Source organism: Myotis nattereri (genome assembly GCF_964212035.1).
Source record: "Myotis nattereri genome assembly, chromosome: 9".
NCBI lineage: Eukaryota > Metazoa > Chordata > Mammalia > Chiroptera > Vespertilionidae > Myotis > Myotis nattereri.
In genome coordinates, this window is record NC_138084.1 from 81,760,447 (window position 1) to 81,776,465 (window position 16,019).

At 50.5% G+C, this 16,019-nt stretch overlaps 3 protein-coding genes across 4 annotated transcripts; 2 read left to right on the plus strand and 1 right to left on the minus strand.

The window, feature by feature from the left end:
* Window positions 1-436: 436 nt before the first annotated feature.
* On the plus strand, window positions 437-9,710 carry CENATAC (centrosomal AT-AC splicing factor). 2 transcript variants are annotated; one of them, XM_081098813.1, is made up of 11 exons: window positions 437-622; window positions 751-914; window positions 1,293-1,391; window positions 5,035-5,101; window positions 5,163-5,225; window positions 5,546-5,610; window positions 6,655-6,760; window positions 7,879-7,909; window positions 9,143-9,229; window positions 9,311-9,443; window positions 9,532-9,710. In XM_081098813.1, the coding sequence occupies exons 1-11, from the start codon at window positions 503-505 to the stop codon at window positions 9,593-9,595; spliced, it is 999 nt and encodes a 332-aa protein (XP_080954939.1). In that variant the 5' UTR covers window positions 437-502; the 3' UTR covers window positions 9,596-9,710. The 2 variants fall into 2 exon arrangements, 1 of the variants encoding a protein (XP_080954939.1); XR_013996406.1 differs by having other exon boundaries at window positions 440-622; window positions 9,322-9,443.
* Window positions 8,674-11,871, minus strand: RPS25 (ribosomal protein S25). Its single transcript, XM_081098815.1, has 5 exons — window positions 11,692-11,871; window positions 11,382-11,477; window positions 10,709-10,892; window positions 10,024-10,125; window positions 8,674-9,723 (listed from the first exon to the last, which is right to left on the minus strand). Exons 1-4 carry the CDS (start codon window positions 11,692-11,694, stop codon window positions 10,031-10,033), a joined length of 378 nt encoding a protein of 125 aa, XP_080954941.1. The 5' UTR covers window positions 11,695-11,871; the 3' UTR covers window positions 8,674-9,723; window positions 10,024-10,030.
* A 196-nt stretch (window positions 11,872-12,067) lies between these two features.
* On the plus strand, window positions 12,068-15,974 carry TRAPPC4 (trafficking protein particle complex subunit 4). The gene is made up of 5 exons (XM_081098814.1): window positions 12,068-12,338; window positions 12,790-12,964; window positions 14,465-14,568; window positions 15,230-15,356; window positions 15,615-15,974. The coding sequence occupies exons 1-5, from the start codon at window positions 12,164-12,166 to the stop codon at window positions 15,691-15,693; spliced, it is 660 nt and encodes a 219-aa protein (XP_080954940.1). The 5' UTR covers window positions 12,068-12,163; the 3' UTR covers window positions 15,694-15,974.
* The last annotated feature ends 45 nt before the right edge of the window (window positions 15,975-16,019 follow it).

A 16,019-nucleotide genomic window follows, 5' to 3' on the forward strand; every position in this document is an offset into this window, starting at 1 on the left:
TAGGCCCGACATCCCCCGGGGGTCCCGGACTGCGAGGGGCGCAGGCCAGGCTGAGCATTCCACGCACCGGGCCTCTAGTAAGTAAACAGGGCATTCTAAGAAACAGCGGCAGCCATACAGGGTTCCGTGAGGGTCACTGAGGCAGTTCGGGCGGAGCGCTGGACCCACGTGAGCACCGTGCATTACTAGGCCAGGTCTGCTGCGCCGCCCAATAGGGGCGTCAACACCCCGACGTGTGTGTGGTTTCGCCCGCAGTGCCGCCTGCTGGCGAGCTCCTCCCCGCACCCGCACGCCATCCCCTTTCCCCGCCTTTTGTGGCTCCTTTTTCTGGCGGCTTCCGGGCTGGGCGGCACCAGGGGCCATTGACGGCCCACAGCGCATGAGCGGAGGGGAGCCGGGGGGAGGGCCGCGCAGTCGCAGACGGGCCCGCCCCGCCCCCAGGGGTGAGGGGTCACGGGTTGCGTAGGACCCGCAGCGCATCGCTTTCCCACGCCCTGGGCCGATGGCGCCCGCGCAGCGCTGCCCTCTGTGCCGCCAGACCTTCTTCTGCGGCCGCGGGCACGTCTACAGCCGCAAGCACCGGCGGCAGCTGCAGGCGGCTTTGGACCGGCTCCTGCCCCAGGTGCGGGCGGGCGGCTTGGGGACGGGCGGGCAGACCAGTGAGGACCCGACGGGATTGTTGGCGTCTCGCTCGGGGGCCCCACTCGGGCTCCCACTTGGCCTCCTCCGGTCATCCCGCCTCTCCCGCAGGTGGAGGCCGCCCGCAAGGCCGTCCGCTCGGCGCAGGTGGAGCGGTACGTGCCCGAGCACGAGCGGCGCTGCTGGTGCCTGTGCTGCGGCTGTGAGGTGCGCACACACCTCAGCCACGGGAGCCTGACGGTGCTGCACGGGGGGCTGCTGGAGCACCTGGCCAGGTGAGGTCCGGCCGGGGGCCTCCGCGGGCCTGTCCGCCTGCACACGTCGGGGGAGGATCCGACCCGGGGGATGGATGGCCACCCTTAGAGGTAGCCTCCCCTAGGCTAGGGCTGCAGGGTCCCAGCGGTGTGGGCGGTCTCGCTGGGAAAGCCAGCAGGGCGCCAGCTCGAAGTCACCCCCCCCCCTCCCCCCCGTCGCTCACCTCCTCAGGTTCTCGCATTGTTATTTGAGGACGGAGACCGGACATCTAGAAGATGTGACTATTTCCCTGCCAGCCTTGCCAGATGTCAGCTGGCATTACTTACCTAGCGCCTGGCTAATATCTGAGCAATAGTCTATAATCTATCATTGAGATTATCCATATTCTCTATTCCCAGCCCAGAGCATAAGAAAGCAACAAACCGATTCTGGTGGGAGAACAAGGCTGAGTTTCAGATGAAAGAGAAGTTTCTCATCTCCCCTCAAGAGTATGCGCAGTAAGTCGCTGCTTACGAAGGATGAAGTGGCAGAATGTGAATTCTCTGGGCCTGTGCCGAGTACTAGAGCTTCCTCTTAGTAGGAAAGTTTAGTAAAGAATGTGTAAGTGTCTGTTGTCTCCTAGGACTCATTACTCTAGGTACTACATTGGACACAAAAGAAATAAGACACGTCTTTGAGAGGTGTATGATCTAGTTGGGGATGGGATTTAGCAACTAGAGAACAATAGGTAGTAAAGGTTGACTCTAAACAATTAAGTGTGGCACAGTGAATACAAGTGCCCACCCAGTACCCACTCTTTTTTTTTTTATATTTTCTTATTGATTTCAGACCCAGTACCCACTCTTAATAGTTTTAGACTCTCTCAGCCTCTGGGGGACCCTTAGAAACGGAGGTGCAGGAAACTGGTCAGCCCAGAGGGAGTGTGAGTGCTGGCTGCCTCCAGGAGAGGTCACAGGCAGCCGCACCACACCACTTGTATTGGGACCATATTGAGATTATGGACATGGAGCCCTTACAGAAAAACTCATGATACCTCTTGGTATCTATTCCTTTCTACTCAGTGTGGAGGATAATGAGGGAATGATCAGAAATGCTTAAATCCACCCTAGCTGGTTTGGCTCTGTGGATAGAGCGTCCGCCTGAAGGGTCCTGGGTTCAATTCCAGTCAAGGGCACATGCCCAGGTTTTGGGCAGGATCCCCAGTAGGGGATGTGCAGGAGACAGCCAATCAATGATTCTCTCTAATTATTGATGTTTCTCTCTCCCTCTCCCTTCCTCTCTGAAGTCAATTAAAAATATATATTAAATAAATAAATCAATAAAATAAAGACCCAACACTTAAAAAAAAAAGAAAGAAATGCTTAAATCCCACTACCTGCTTTCACACCTGTGGTTCAGACCAGGCGATGGGAATCTGAGGCCAAAAAGCACTCACGTCTCATTACCCAGCCACATAGGGTTTTTGAAGGATAGTTAAGCAGAAAAGTTTATGATTGAGAATTATGAGGACAGACTCTTGGAATTTAAATACTAGAGGCCTGGTGCACAGGATTCATGCACTGGTGAGGGGCATGGCCTGCAGGGATTGGGCACTGTGGGAGCACACTGACCTCCAGGGGGCAGCCCCTGCATTAAGCACCTGCCCCCTGGTGGTCAGTGCATCATAGCAACTGGTCAACTGGTCATTCTGCCATTCAGTAGCTGGGCTTTTATTATATAGGAGGATAGTTTTGACTTTTAACTGTATAAATTTTGTTGTTAATCCTCACTTGATATTTTTTGCATTGCTTTTCAAAGAGGGTGGGAGGGAGGGAGAGAGAAACATGGATGGCATATCACCTGTTGCCTCCCGCACGTGCTCTACCAGAGGGCAGGGCGTGAACCCCCAACCCAGACACATGCCCTTGACTGGGAATACAACCTGCAACTCCAGTGCATGGGCTGATGCTCCAACACTGTACCACACCAGCCAGGGCTAATCTTATACATTTTAAGACCACACATAAGACTAGACAAGGCCGAGCCTGACTGACCAGTAATGATAAAATGAGCCACTTTTAGGTTTAGACAGTTTATTATATAGAGAGCAAAGGGAGTAAGCCCAGAGTGCCAGCCTCCCAGGTCCTTGTCCAGCTTGCCAGAAAGGACCACGCTGAAATAGAAAGGGCTGGGGGACCTCGGCATGAATGTGGGGAGTGGCTGGGAGCCAGGTGTCCGCTGAAGCTGCAGCTGCATGGCTCTCAGGTTGTAGCTCTGCTCTGAGAGGGCAGGGCAGAAAGCCTGGACCTCATCAGAACCTCATCGGAACCTGGGGGTTGGTGAGAAACTCTCATGGCAGCCTCCCAGGGAAGAGAGGCTGGAGATGGCCTCAGTGCCTTCCAGGCCTCCTGAACTCTTGTGTTCTGGGATCACACAGGCATTCAGTCAAGGCTGACAAACTGCAGTTCAAGGCTTTGCCTGTGCGGCTACATGCAGGGCTGCTAGGGCCCCATGGGAGAGCTGTTCCTCCACAAATTAAAATTTCATTTAGAGCCCTGGCCTGTTTTCTCAGTGGTTAGAGCGTTGGCCCGCACACCAAAGAGTCACGGGTTCGATTTTTGGTCAAGGGCACATACCTTGGTTGCATGTTCCTGAGCCCCAGTAGGATATGTTGCGGGGGGGGGGGGGGGCAGTCTGTTAATGTGTCTCTCTCACGTTGATGTTTTTGTCTCCCTCCTCCCTCCCTTCCACTCTAGAAATCAATGGAAAAAATATACTTGGGTGAGGATTTAAAATTTTTTTTTCCAGTTAGAATACAGATCCTAAAGTTGATTGCAAAGACAAATTTCCCTAATTATAAATCAAATTGATAACAATCACAAAAGAATAAGAATTCAAGTAACTTTAAAAAAATACATATTTTTATTGATTTCAGAGAGAAAGGGAGAGGGAGAGATAGAAACATTAATGATGAGAATCATTGATTGGCTCCTCCTGCACACCCCCTACTGAGGATTGAGCCCACAACCTGGGCATATGCCCTTGCTCGGAATCGAACCTGGGACCCTTCAGTCCACAGGTGGGACTATCCACTGAAACAAACCGACTAGGGCTCAAATAACTTTTGTACACAACTTTCTGACTGTACATCTTAGAAGGATATTTTCTAAGGACTAAAGAACTGAAAAGAAATCTTGAGCTGTGCTTAGTAGTTTTACTGTTAATAGTAATATTGGTGTTCTGATACTTTTGTGTGTGTGTTGTAGGATAAAGTAACTTTAAATACAGTTTACCCTTGAACATGGGTTCAGACTGCATGGGTCCACTTATACACGTTTTCAGTGGACCAGCGTAGATCAAACCCATGTTGTTCAAGAGCCAGCTCCCCAGTTGCGAGTGCGTATGCTGAGGCCCAACTGTAGTCATACCTGGATTTCAACTGTGCAGGAGTTGGTGCCCTAACCCCCATGTTGTTCAGTAGTTAACTGTGCATTGATGTTGTTGGGAGCGGGGATTTCAGTATGGCAGCAGGAAGAGACCAGTAGGATGGAGGGATTTGGTTGGGAGGTATCAGTATGAATTTTTATTTAAGGAAATCGGAGCTCTGCCCTCTGAAAGAGCTGACACCTGTGGAGCAGTAAGAACTTGACTAACACTCAGCTCCTTCTTTCTAAATACGACTTTCCCTGTAAGAAACCAGCTCCCATTGGAGAACAGCTGATTTCAGGCTGGAGCAGGGAAAGTACACGGTGAGCCATGGAGTGGTCCAGAGGACAAGAGCTGGTTTGAAGAGGGTCTCAATAGCCACATATGGGATAATTTGAATATCAAAGAGTAATTGATTTTCATGAATGTGGTAATGGTTTCATGGTTCCATAGATGCCCTCAAGAGATGAATGCTGAAGTATGTAGAGTTGTCTCATGATGTCTAAAATCCATTTTTGCTTTGGCAAAAAAATGTGTGTATAAAAGAGAAGTGGAGCCAGTATGAAAAAATGTTAACAGTGAGTCTGGATGAGAAGTGCACAGGTGTTCATTGTACTATTTTCTTTCTGTGAGTTTGAAATTACTAAAAATTTAAAGAAAACATTATCTACTGAGGATCGTTTCACAATTGGCAGGGCCTGAGGTTCTGGGCTGACTTGCCCTTTTTCCTTTTAGATTCAAGAAATCCATGGTAAAAGGTTTGGATTCCTATGAGGAAAAAGAGGACGAGGTGATCAAAGAGGTAAGTTAAAGGGACCCAGCCCCATGGTCTTGTACCCATCTAAGCAACCTTTCTCCCACAGATGGCAGCTCATATTCGAGAGGTGGAGCACAGCCGGCAGGAGGTGGTTCGGTCCATCTTAGAGGTTGGTTTCCCATGGAGAAGCCAGAGCAGTATCCAAATCCACTGATTCCTGGTTCTCCCAGGTCCAGCATTTCACCTATCAGCTCTAAAACTCATGGACTCCATGCTTCACCTGCTCTGGTTGAATTCCCTTACCTGTCCACTAGGGGGCAGGCCTTATCAGTGGAGAAGATGTGGGCAGGGCTGGGAGACGGAGGGGGAGTTTGCAAGATGGGCAGTACCCTCCATATGCCAGTTTGTTTCCTGCTGGAGGGTGGGAGCATGGCCTAGGTAGACTCTTAAGCATCCTAGACACATTTATTTTTCCTGAATCAAACTCAGTCTCAGGCAGTGCCAGACCCAGAAGAGGGCTCTTCGGCACCTGGAAGCTGGAAAGGGACAACCAGGTAAGACTGGAGGGGAATCTTGTTGAGAGTTTGACCTGTTAGAGACTCTATATCACTTTTATATATATATACGTACTAGTAGCCCAGTGCATGAAATTTGTGCGGGGGGGGGGGGGGGGAGAGATGGGGGGCAGATCCCTCAGCCCAGCCTGCACCCTCTGTCATGTTCTGGGACCTCGGCTGCTCCGGGCCTAGGCACAGGCCTACAGGCTTGGGGTGGCCTGGCTCCTGAGGCCCCATTTTTATCAAGAGAACAAAGTTGGAGTTACAGCCCTCACTGAACCCAGTACAGTGCGTCTGTGCATACCACTGCCTCGTTCATGTGCCTGCTTCACCCTACTGAATCACTAACATCTTGAGGACATAGCTCTCTCTTATCCTGTTTTACCTTAAGTGCCTGGCCTGGTGCCAGGGACCTGGGAGTGTTTGCTGAGTGAGTGAATAAATAAGTGAATGAGTGAATGAATAAGTGAATGAGCAAGCGGCTATGGAGTGGGAACCCGGCTGCCTGGCGCCCGCCCCGCTCCCTGCGACCCAGGCCACCAGCCACTCCTTCAGCAGAGGCCGGGGCAGGCAGGAAGCTTGGCTTCCTCCGTGGGTCACCTGGGACAACCCAATGGCCGCCGCCATAGTTGTCGGGTTAATTTGCATATCGCTCCAATTGGCTGGTGGGCATGGCTTGAGTGTAGCGAAGGGATGACTAATTTGCATGTTTCTCTTTTATTATATAGGATTATTGATTTCAGAGAGGGAGAGGGAGAAAGAGGTAGAAACATCAATGATGAGAGAAGATGAGAGAATCGGTGATTGGTTGCCTCCTGCACGATCCCTTCTGTGGATCAAGCCCGCAACCTGGGCATGTGCCCTTGATTGGGATCAAACCTGGGACCCTTCAGCCCACAAGCTGATGCTCTATCATCGAGCCAAACCAGCTAGGGCAGCATTCTGTAACTTCTGGCTGGGATATGGGAACAAATTGCATCTTTGCTGTCCTCATGATCAAGGATCTCGTTTGCCAGCCTGGCTCCTGTTTGTCTTTTTCAGTCAAATAACCTCCACCTCACAGTGGCCCTCATACTCGGACCTGCCACCTGCCCCAGAACTTGACTGGATGGAGACAGGACAACCTCTGACGTTCATTGGTCATCAGGTACAATGGACAAGCAAGCCAGGAAAGCACAGATGCCCCTCAGCTCCCAAGACACCCATCTCTCCCAGGTTTCCTACCTAGTCTGCACTGCAGGGTTTTCTTGCCACATTGTTTTCTAGTAGTGTTTCTCACCCTCCATCCACACCTGTTGTCCCCACCACCACTTAGGAGTACCAACACCCAACTTATATCATCTGGAGAAGCCACTGGTCCAGTTTATTACCTTCCCAGGTGTCCCACAGGCATCTGTAATTAACCCCCTCCTGCATTTCCAATAGGCTTAGATGCAGATCCTCTCCCCTCCATCTTCCAATCCTATCAAGTATGTCCATTTGACTTCAGTACATTGGTCTCCTGAAATAGTTCCTAGCCCTCCCCCCTGCATTCCTGTTTCCGACACACACAAAATCATCGCATCACCTGCTGTCTTGTCTTTTTTTCTAATTTCAGAGAGGAAGGGAGAGGGACAGAGATAGAAACATCAATGATGAGAGAGAATCATGGATCGGCTGGCTGCCTCCTGCACACCCCATACTGGGGATGGAGCCCACAACCCAAGCATGTGCCCTGACTGGGAATCAACCCAGTGACCTGGTCAATGCTCAACCTCTGAGCCACACCAGCCAGGCCTGTCTTTAGTCTTTACTCCAGCTGTACTGTGCTCTTCCTTTTGTGCACATGCAGTTGCTGTTGCCTTAAACATGCTTTCTTTTCCTCATCACCTAGTTACCTCCAGGTTTTAGCTCAAATGTCACACTTCCTGGAAGGCTTATCTGAAATCATCTCTTATAAATGGACGTAGTACCATGTAAAAGTCTGTGAATGTAACTTGTGCTTATTCTCTTTCCCAACATGTATGTTGTGAGAAAAGGGTTTTGTTTACCTGGCATATAGCAGGCACATCTTCTCTATGAAGACCATGAGTCTCTTGTGGACTGGACTTGCAACGGTTTACTGTGCTCTTAGGAATTAGCATCAACAGGGCACAGAATTAGCATTGTGGCACTGGTTCCACCCACCTCCTACAAAGCTTGCCCTTTCTCTAGCTGTGAGTATCCTATTATCTCTTGGCTTTCTATATCTAGGATGTTTGTTTTTTTTTCCACTTCCAACTACAGGACACACCAGGACTTGGTAACATCCACTCAGGTAAGTTTCTCGAACTGTAAGAGGTAATTTTTAAAAAAAGCAAAGTTGAGTGGCTTCTTGGCCTTCTGGCTAAGATCAAGTGTAATAACTGTGTTTTTCTTGAGAAACATCAATTTGTTCCTTATGCATTCATTTGTTGATTCTTTTTTTTTTTTTTTTAAATATATTTTATTGATTTTTCACAGAGAGGAAGGGAGAGAGATAGAGAGTTAGAAACATCGATGAGAGAGGAACATCGATCAGCTGCCTCCCGCACATCTCCCACTGGGGGATGTGCCCGCAACCCAGGTACATGCCCTTGACCAGAATCGAACCTGGGACCTTTCAGTCCGCAAGCCGACGCTCCATCCACTGAGCCAAACCGGTCCCGGCTCATTTGTTGATTCTTATATGTGCCCCAACCGGGATGGAATCCACAACCTAACCAACTGAGCTACCCTGCCAGGGCATAGTATCTATTGTCGACCAGTTTAATAGAGATACATCCTTTATCTGAGGACAATATATCAGATGGACTTTTGGAGCAGGGAGATGGAATAGGAACTTGCTCCATCCACTCCATGCATCAGCCTGGTATTGCACCAGAAACGGTCCACCAGGAGAAATAAAGTTGATTAAGATAAAGGACTAACTGCAATCTAGCTCTCCATCAATAGATAAAGGGAGAAAGATGTGATGTGTGTAGCAGCAATAAAAAAAACGAAAACTTGCCATTTGGACCTAGAGAATATTATGCTGAGTGAAGTAAGTCAGAAAATGACAAAGACCATACAATCTCATTTATATGTGGAACCTGAAAAAAAAACAAGACAGAAGCAGACCCACATAGAACAAGCTGATGATTTCCAAAGGGTAGGGGGTCAGGATCGGAATGAAAAGAAAAAGAAAACCATCTGCTGAAGGGCTTGGATCCTGAATATATCTAGAACTCAAAACTCAGTAAAGGCATATAAAAAGATGTTCTTCAGAATGGCTGCATGAAAGACTGGGCATGTACTGGGAGAACTTACTCATTGCTGGTGCAATGTAAAATGGCACAGCCACTTTGGAAAACAGTCAAGTAATTCCTTAAACATACATTATGATCCAGCCATTCCAAGAGTAAAGAAAGGCTTATACACAAATGGTCATAATAGCCCCAAATTGAAAACAATATGCCTCAACAACAACAAAAGGAACTGTTGGTACATGCAGCACAGGTCATTCTCAAAGTAACTAACAGGTCTTTTCCAGGTGCCACACCGCCCTGGATGGCCCAGGATGAACACAGCTCTGGGAACCAACAAATAGGACCTTCCTATGAAGAATTTCTTAAAGAAAGTGAGCAATCTAACTCAAGAATGGCAGTGGGGGCTCTTTAAATCTTCCTACTCAAATAAAATCATGTACTTATCACTGTAGAGGAAAAACAGAAATTGAAGAAACTCCCTCCAGACAGAGTTGGGGCCAACTTTGACCACAGCTCCAGCACCAGTGCAGGTTGGCTGCCCTCTTTTGGCCGGGTCTGGAACAATGGACGCCGCTGGCAATCCAGGTATGGGTCCAGGGTCAGGACCCCAACCCACCACCACCCCTTTGGAAATGTCATCCTTTTGCCCTGTTAACCCTTCATTTCCTTTCAGGCATCAATTCAAAACTGAAGCTGCAACAAGGAACAAACAGCAGTCAAAGAAAATGGTTTCATAAGGCTTAGAAGCCACGTCAGCAAGTCCAGCCCCGCTACTACCTTTTGTGACTGCCTCACTTAGGAAAAAGACATACCCACTCACTGATTTAATAAAGGTTTATTTTTCAAAATGTACAGCCGATGAGATCTGTAAAAAAAAAAAAAAAAAAAAATTAAAAAGCATCAGTCTACAGCAGCCGTGGGCAAACTGGCCCCTTTGCAATGAATAAAACTAAAAAAAAAGACCGTGCCCTTTTATGTAATGATGTTTACTTTGAATTTATATTAGTTCACACAAACACTCCATCCATGCTTTTGTTCCAGCCCTCCGGTCCAGTTTAAGAACCCATTGTGGCCTTCGAGTCAAAAAGTTTGCCCACCCCTGGTCTATAGCCTTATAAAGAGGACACGTACTTCCTGCACCGTGAGCCCCTGGATTCTTGCTCACCTGTTGTTCATGCATCTTCTCCAGCAGCCGGGGCGTCCCCACCTTTGGTGTTTCTGGTGTAAATCACTTGAGCTCTGTGCTTTGAGACTAGTTTAATAAGTCCTAAGGAGAAAGAAGAAGACTTTCATATAGCAGTGCTGTTATACCCCTTCCTAAAACAGAATTGCTGAATTTGAGCATGAATTTAGTAACAGACATGCCTACATTCTGGGTGATAACCTAATTAGGGACCCACCATCTGCTCAAGATGGCCACCCTCACAGCACTACTTCCATATTAGGCACTACACATAGTGCCACCAAACTGCCTCGAGGGCTAGAGCACAAAAATGACATGTCAGAATCATATTACCACATTATCACCACTGGTTAGCCTAAGCCTTTTTTTTTTTTTTTTTTTTTTACAAATTCCAGTTGAAAGATTTAAGGTGGCTAACATGGTCATGACATTTACTGTGCAACCCAGCTGCTGTGGTTGAGCATCGACCTATAAACCAGGAGGTCACGTTTTAATTCCGGTCAGGGCACCTACCTGGGTTGTGGGCTCCATCCCTAGTGTGGGGTATGCAGGAGGCAGCCCATCAATGATTCTCATCATTGACGTTTCTCTCTCTCCTCTCAAATCAATAAAAATGTATTTTAAAAATAATGTGCAAAACCACTCCAGTGCAATATTCCCCTCTCACCTTTACTAAGGAGCTCCTGAAGGGCTGCCCTGGCCAAGGAGCCCCGAATCTTCAGCCTCTCAGAGACCACAGCTGGGGTTATGAGCTTGTAGTTGGGAACCTCCTTACAGAGCTTGTCATATGTGGCTTTGTCAAACAAGACCAGGTTATTGAGCTTGTCCCGAACTTTGCCTTTGGACCACTTCTGCTCACAAAAACAAAAAGGAAGGAAGGGTAAGTGCTCCTGGTAGAATCCCCCTCGCTTTCCCAGACAACCCCGCCAGAAGCCTCTGTATTGGCAGGGCTGAGAGGGTGACAGGACTGAGGTTCCTGGGCCTGGAAATTCACAATATGCAGAAACTCTACAAAGTTAAGATTCAAATAATTAGCCAGGATATAAGGTAAAAGGGACCCTGGTAACCTTCAATGGCATCACATAAATTAGACTTTGGGGTAGAGGTTGAGTTCCACCGGACTCTTCAGAATGTTACACGCGACGCACCAGAACAAATGTCTTGAAGCACATTTGAACTTCCAAGTAGCATGCACCACACCCCGTTCTTCAAATGAGGAGGAAAAGCGAGGATGGCGGCAGGCGCCTCAGCTCTGGCAGTCTGACTCTACACCCCACAATGCTAAAAGCCATCTGGGACGGGCGCCTGTTTCCCTTACTCTTAAGAGGGCTCACTCCTACCTTCTTTTTGGCCTTGCCCCCGGACTTGTTCACGGGGTCCTTGTCTTTCTTGGCCGACTTTCCAGCATCTTTCTTCTTCTTGTCGTCCTTGGGCGGCTGTTGAAAAAAAATGGGGATACCGCCGGCTCCTAGCGCGGCCCAGACCCCCACTACCGCACCCGATCCGGCCCGGCCCGGTCCCCAGCGGAGCACGTGGTGAGCGGGGCCGCCCGCCCCAGGCTGCAGACCGCAGTCCCAGGGGTCCCTCCCGCGGAGCCTCCACCGCGCGGACACAGCGCCGCCGGCGTCCGGGCCGCAGCGCCGGACTCACCATCGCGGGACTCGGAGAGCAGGGATGCGCTGCTGCCTCGCCAAGATGTCGGCCCGAGAGGAAGCGCTGCTCCCCACCAGGCGCAGAAGCCGTCCCCGCCGGCGAGCGCTTCCGGGGCAAGGGGCAAGGGGCGGGGCCCGCGGAGGGCGCCCGAGGCCCCGCCCCTCAGTGGAGCCGGAAGCGGAAGCGGGCTGAGCCGCTGGGTTCTGATTCCCGTGCATGACCCAGCCAGCCTCGTCGATCTGTGCGGCTGGCTAGGAAGCAGCCGCTGCTCAGCCCTGGCACTAAGAGCTGGAAGGAGCCGGAAAAGCCGTTATCAATCCAGGCAACTAATTTCCGGCGTCGCGCCCCCGCGCGTAGCCTTAAGTGCGCAAGCGCAGCCGGCGGCGGACGGGGAAGTGAGGGCGGGCGGGTCCAGTGACTGCGGTCCCGCCAGGCCGCCCATTGCCCGGCTCGCCGCCGCGGCGCAGCGATGGCCATTTTCAGTGTGTACGTGGTGAACAAAGCCGGCGGCCTGATTTACCATCTGGACAGCTACGCGCCACGAGCCGAGGCTGAGAAAACGTTCAGTTACCCGCTTGATCTGCTGCTCAAGCTACACGACGAGCGAGTGCTAGTTGCCTTCGGCCAGCGCGACGGCATCCGGGGTGATCTGGGCTCAGGAGGGTGGGAGGGTCCCGCGGCGGTGGCCTGGGGCTGGGCTCGGGAGGGGGTCCCGCGGCGGTGGCCTGAGGCTGGGCTCGGGAGGGGGTCCCGCGGCGGTGGCCTGAGGCTGGGCTCGGGAGGGGGTCCCGCGGCGGTGGCCTGAGGCTGGGCTCGGGAGGGGGTCCCGCGGCGGTGGCCTGAGGCTGGGCTCGGGAGGGGGTCCCGCGGCGGTGGCCTGAGGCTGGGCTCAGGAGGGTGGGAGGGTCCCGCGGCGGTGGCCTGGGGCTGGGAGGGGTCCCGCGGCGGTGGCCTGGGGCTGGGAGGGGGTCCCGCGGCGGTGGCCTGGGTCTGGGAGGAGTCCCGCGGCGGTGGCCTGGGGCTGGGGTCGCGCCCCTGTTCCCGTGGCCGAACCCACTGGATGGGGCTTCGTTGACCCTCGCCGCTCCTCTGCAGTGGGCCACGCAGTGCTGGCCATCAATGGCAAGGACGTGAACGGCAAGTACACGGCCGATGGCAAAGAGGTGCTGGAGTACCTCGGCAACCCTGCCAACTACCCCGTGTCCGTGCGATTCGGCCGGCCCCGCCTCACCTCCAATGAGAAGCTCATGTTGGCCTCCATGTTCCATTCGTAAGTCCTCCAGCCCTGCCCAGTGCCTCCTGCCCGCCCTGGGCTCCTAGGCTGGCGGGTTGGTGCTCCGCGGGCAGGCGGTCTCCTGAGCGGCAGCGCTTACCTTTCTCTACTTTTAAGTCGCTGATTCTTGTGTTAGGAAAAGAACCACTGACTCAGTTCGGCCAGGTTTTAGGTAGTACTGGCATTGGTGCGTGTCGCTTAAGTCAGCTTCTCTGAACCTCAATTTCGCCATGTTCATAGTAAGGCAGTTGATCTAAAAGATTTTTAGGATCTTTTTCTGTTCTCAATCACAGTATGAGCTGTGGTGGGTATGCTAGCCTCGGGTAAGTAACATTCCCATTGTTAAGTTTAATTGATTTCAGAGAGGAAGGGAGAGGGAGAGAGAGATACTAGTAGAAACATCAAGGAGAGAGAATCACTGATGGGCTGTCTCCTGCACGCCTCCTACTGGGGATGGAACCCACAACCCCGGCATGTGCTTTGACCTGGAATCGAACCCTGACCTCCTGGATCACAGGTCCACGCTCAACCATTGAGTCACATGGTGGGCCCCAGTGTTAACTCCACCCAAAGTTCTTAATGTAAAATGTTGTATAGCAAAGTATGGATATACAATAAGTCCTCACATAACCTCCTCAGTGGGTTCTGCAGCAGTAAGCAAAAGGAGGTACAGTTGACCTTGAACCACAGGGGTTTAGGGGTGTGAGCCCGACACAAATAACTTTTGACTTCCAAAACAACTACTGGCATCCCTTGGTGTCTGCAGGGGATTGGTCCAGGGCCCCTGCAGACACCAAAATCTGTGAATTTTCTAGTCCCTTGTATAAAATTGGGTAGAACAGGCCCTGGCTGGGTAGCTCACTTGGTTAGAGCATCGCCCAGATGCCAAGATTGAAGGGTCAATCCCCATCAGGGCACATACAAGAATCAACCAGTGATTGCATAAATAACTGGAACAAATCAATGTTTCTTTCTCCATCCCTCCCTCTCTCTAAAAATAAATCAATAAATAAAACAGCATACAACAATGAAGACAGTTGGCCCTCTACATCCAGGAATTCCCTGCTATGGATTGAAAATACTATTTTTGATCCAGAGGTGGTTGAATCCTTGTATTTGAAACCCTGGGATAGGAAGGCCGACTATATATTTTTTGGGAAAAATTGTGCATAAGTGGACCTGCACAGTTCAAACCCATGTTGTTTAAGTGTCAACTGTATCATGAAACCTGTTTTGCCACAGGTCAATTGATATGAACAAAAGTTCCTACAGCATCTCATCAGTTAAAATAAACGATGTTATTTGAGGACTTGCTGTAAAATCCTTGCAGAATTCTAGTGAACTTTAAAGAAATTTTGTTCCCGCTGCCCGTTCTGCCTGCCTCCAGCTGTAATGTGAACTCCTCAGCAGAGAGGATCACTCCAGTGGGAGGTTTGGGGAAGCACTCCTCCCTGACAGCAGTGGGTGCATCCCCAGCTTTGCCTCCTTTGCAAATAGGCTGTTCGCAATCGGCTCCCAGCTGTCTCCTGAACAGGGCAGCTCAGGCATTGAGATGCTGGAGACAGACACATTCAAGCTGCACTGCTTCCAGACCCTGACAGGTATGCATCTCCAGATAGGCCAAGGGGATGCAGTGGGATGGGCTGGGGAAGGGATTGACCAAAGCTTTGGGAAGCAGTGGGATGGGGGTGGCTTTTCCTCGGGCAGTGGCATGGACACATCTGTTTGTTTTGTGAATCCAAAGCTAGTTAATATTTAATCTGACGCTGATTTTGTCCACACCACCCAGCATACTCAGCCCTGGTTATCTTGTGCACACGTAAAACTCACCTTAATGTTATCTCATGTTGCACACATTTTGGAAGGTGTAAGTGTTGTTTCTAAATGAAATTTGAATGCCAAGTGGTGACCTTTGGATCATGAGTTCCATTGCTTCGCTCCCTTTTAATGCAGATAATTGAAAATTGCCTGAGTTTGTCCCCTGCCTGGCACTTTCTGCTGAGGGACCCCCAATTCCAGAAGTAAGTGATAGAGCTAAAACTCAAAGCCTCATCTCAGTCAGCTGAGTGATGCGATAAAGTCACTTCAACTCTTGGTCTCACTTATGGATTTAAAATCTTGCCTTTCTGCTCTGTGGAGCAATTAGGGATAAAACGAAAATGGGCTGATGAAAGTGCTTTGCAAAACTGAAGTGCTGTACAAACACAGGATGACGTTTGTGCCTTCTCTACCCTTTGGTAACCATTCCTGGCCCCTCTCCAGGAATCAAGTTTGTGGTGCTGGCAGACCCTAGGCAAGCTGGAATAGACTCTCTACTCCGAAAGATTTATGAGATTTATTCAGACTTTGCCCTCAAGAATCCATTCTACTCCCTGGAAATGCCCATCAGGTAGGTAGTCCCACTCCCCAGATCAAGTTCTTGCCCCAACCTGTGTGCTCTTCTCCAAAGTCACTTTGAAGTATAATAGGGCTTTTTAAAAATAAAACGAGCGAGTGGCCTTTTACTTATTTAAGAAACCAATGACTTTTCCTTGGAAAGTATGTCCTTCAAGCAGGCACTTCACTGGCTCTGCCTCTGCACCCACAGTGGGGAGAGGGCCTTAGCCTCGCACTGCATCCTTACATGTGCCTCCTGGGCCTGGTGTAGGTGTGAGCTGTTTGAACAGAACCTGAAGTTAGCCCTGGAGGTGGCAGAGAAGGCTGGAACTTTTGGACCTGGGTCATAGGCTGAACCTGCAACGATGCCCCACCCCGCCGCTGCCTTCCTAAATTCTGAGATCCTGTAGCAGGGGTCTTACTGCATCCTCTCCAGTGGGAGTCCCAGGCACCTTGTTAGTACACTTGAAAGGGAGCGGGGGAGGGGGGCTGAGTTCGATGAGGGTACTAATCCCTGAGCCTTCCTACTATTCTCTTTCCCGTACCTGTCATGGTCCTACTTTCCACTACAGATTTTACTTATGGAGGAGGTAGGCCCATAAGTGCTGTAATAAACAATCCTTTGATCTCAGTGTTTGCGATCCTAATTGATGGTTTTGGGGGAAAGGCCCAGGAG

Bases quoted from the DNA above. Each gene is read 5' to 3' on its own strand.
- RPS25 (XM_081098815.1), bottom strand. The intron at 10,893-11,381 runs GTAGGAGTGAGC...TTTTGTGAGCAG, and splicing joins GGGGCAAGGCCAAAAAGAAG to AAGTGGTCCAAAGGCAAAGT. The intron at 10,126-10,708 runs GTGAGAGGGGAA...CTTTCTCCTTAG, and splicing joins TCAGGAGCTCCTTAGTAAAG to GACTTATTAAACTAGTCTCA.
- CENATAC (XM_081098813.1), top strand. From the start codon at position 503: ATGGCGCCCGCGCAGCGCTGCCCTCTGTGCCGCCAGACCTTCTTCTGC. The intron at 1,392-5,034 runs GTAAGTCGCTGC...TTTTCCTTTTAG, and splicing joins TCCCCTCAAGAGTATGCGCA to ATTCAAGAAATCCATGGTAA. The intron at 7,910-9,142 runs GTAAGTTTCTCG...GGTCTTTTCCAG, and splicing joins ACTTGGTAACATCCACTCAG to GTGCCACACCGCCCTGGATG.
- TRAPPC4 (XM_081098814.1), top strand. From the start codon at position 12,164: ATGGCCATTTTCAGTGTGTACGTGGTGAACAAAGCCGGCGGCCTGATT. The intron at 12,965-14,464 runs GTAAGTCCTCCA...CTTTGCAAATAG, and splicing joins TTGGCCTCCATGTTCCATTC to GCTGTTCGCAATCGGCTCCC. The intron at 15,357-15,614 runs GTAGGTAGTCCC...GGCCTGGTGTAG, and splicing joins TCCCTGGAAATGCCCATCAG to GTGTGAGCTGTTTGAACAGA.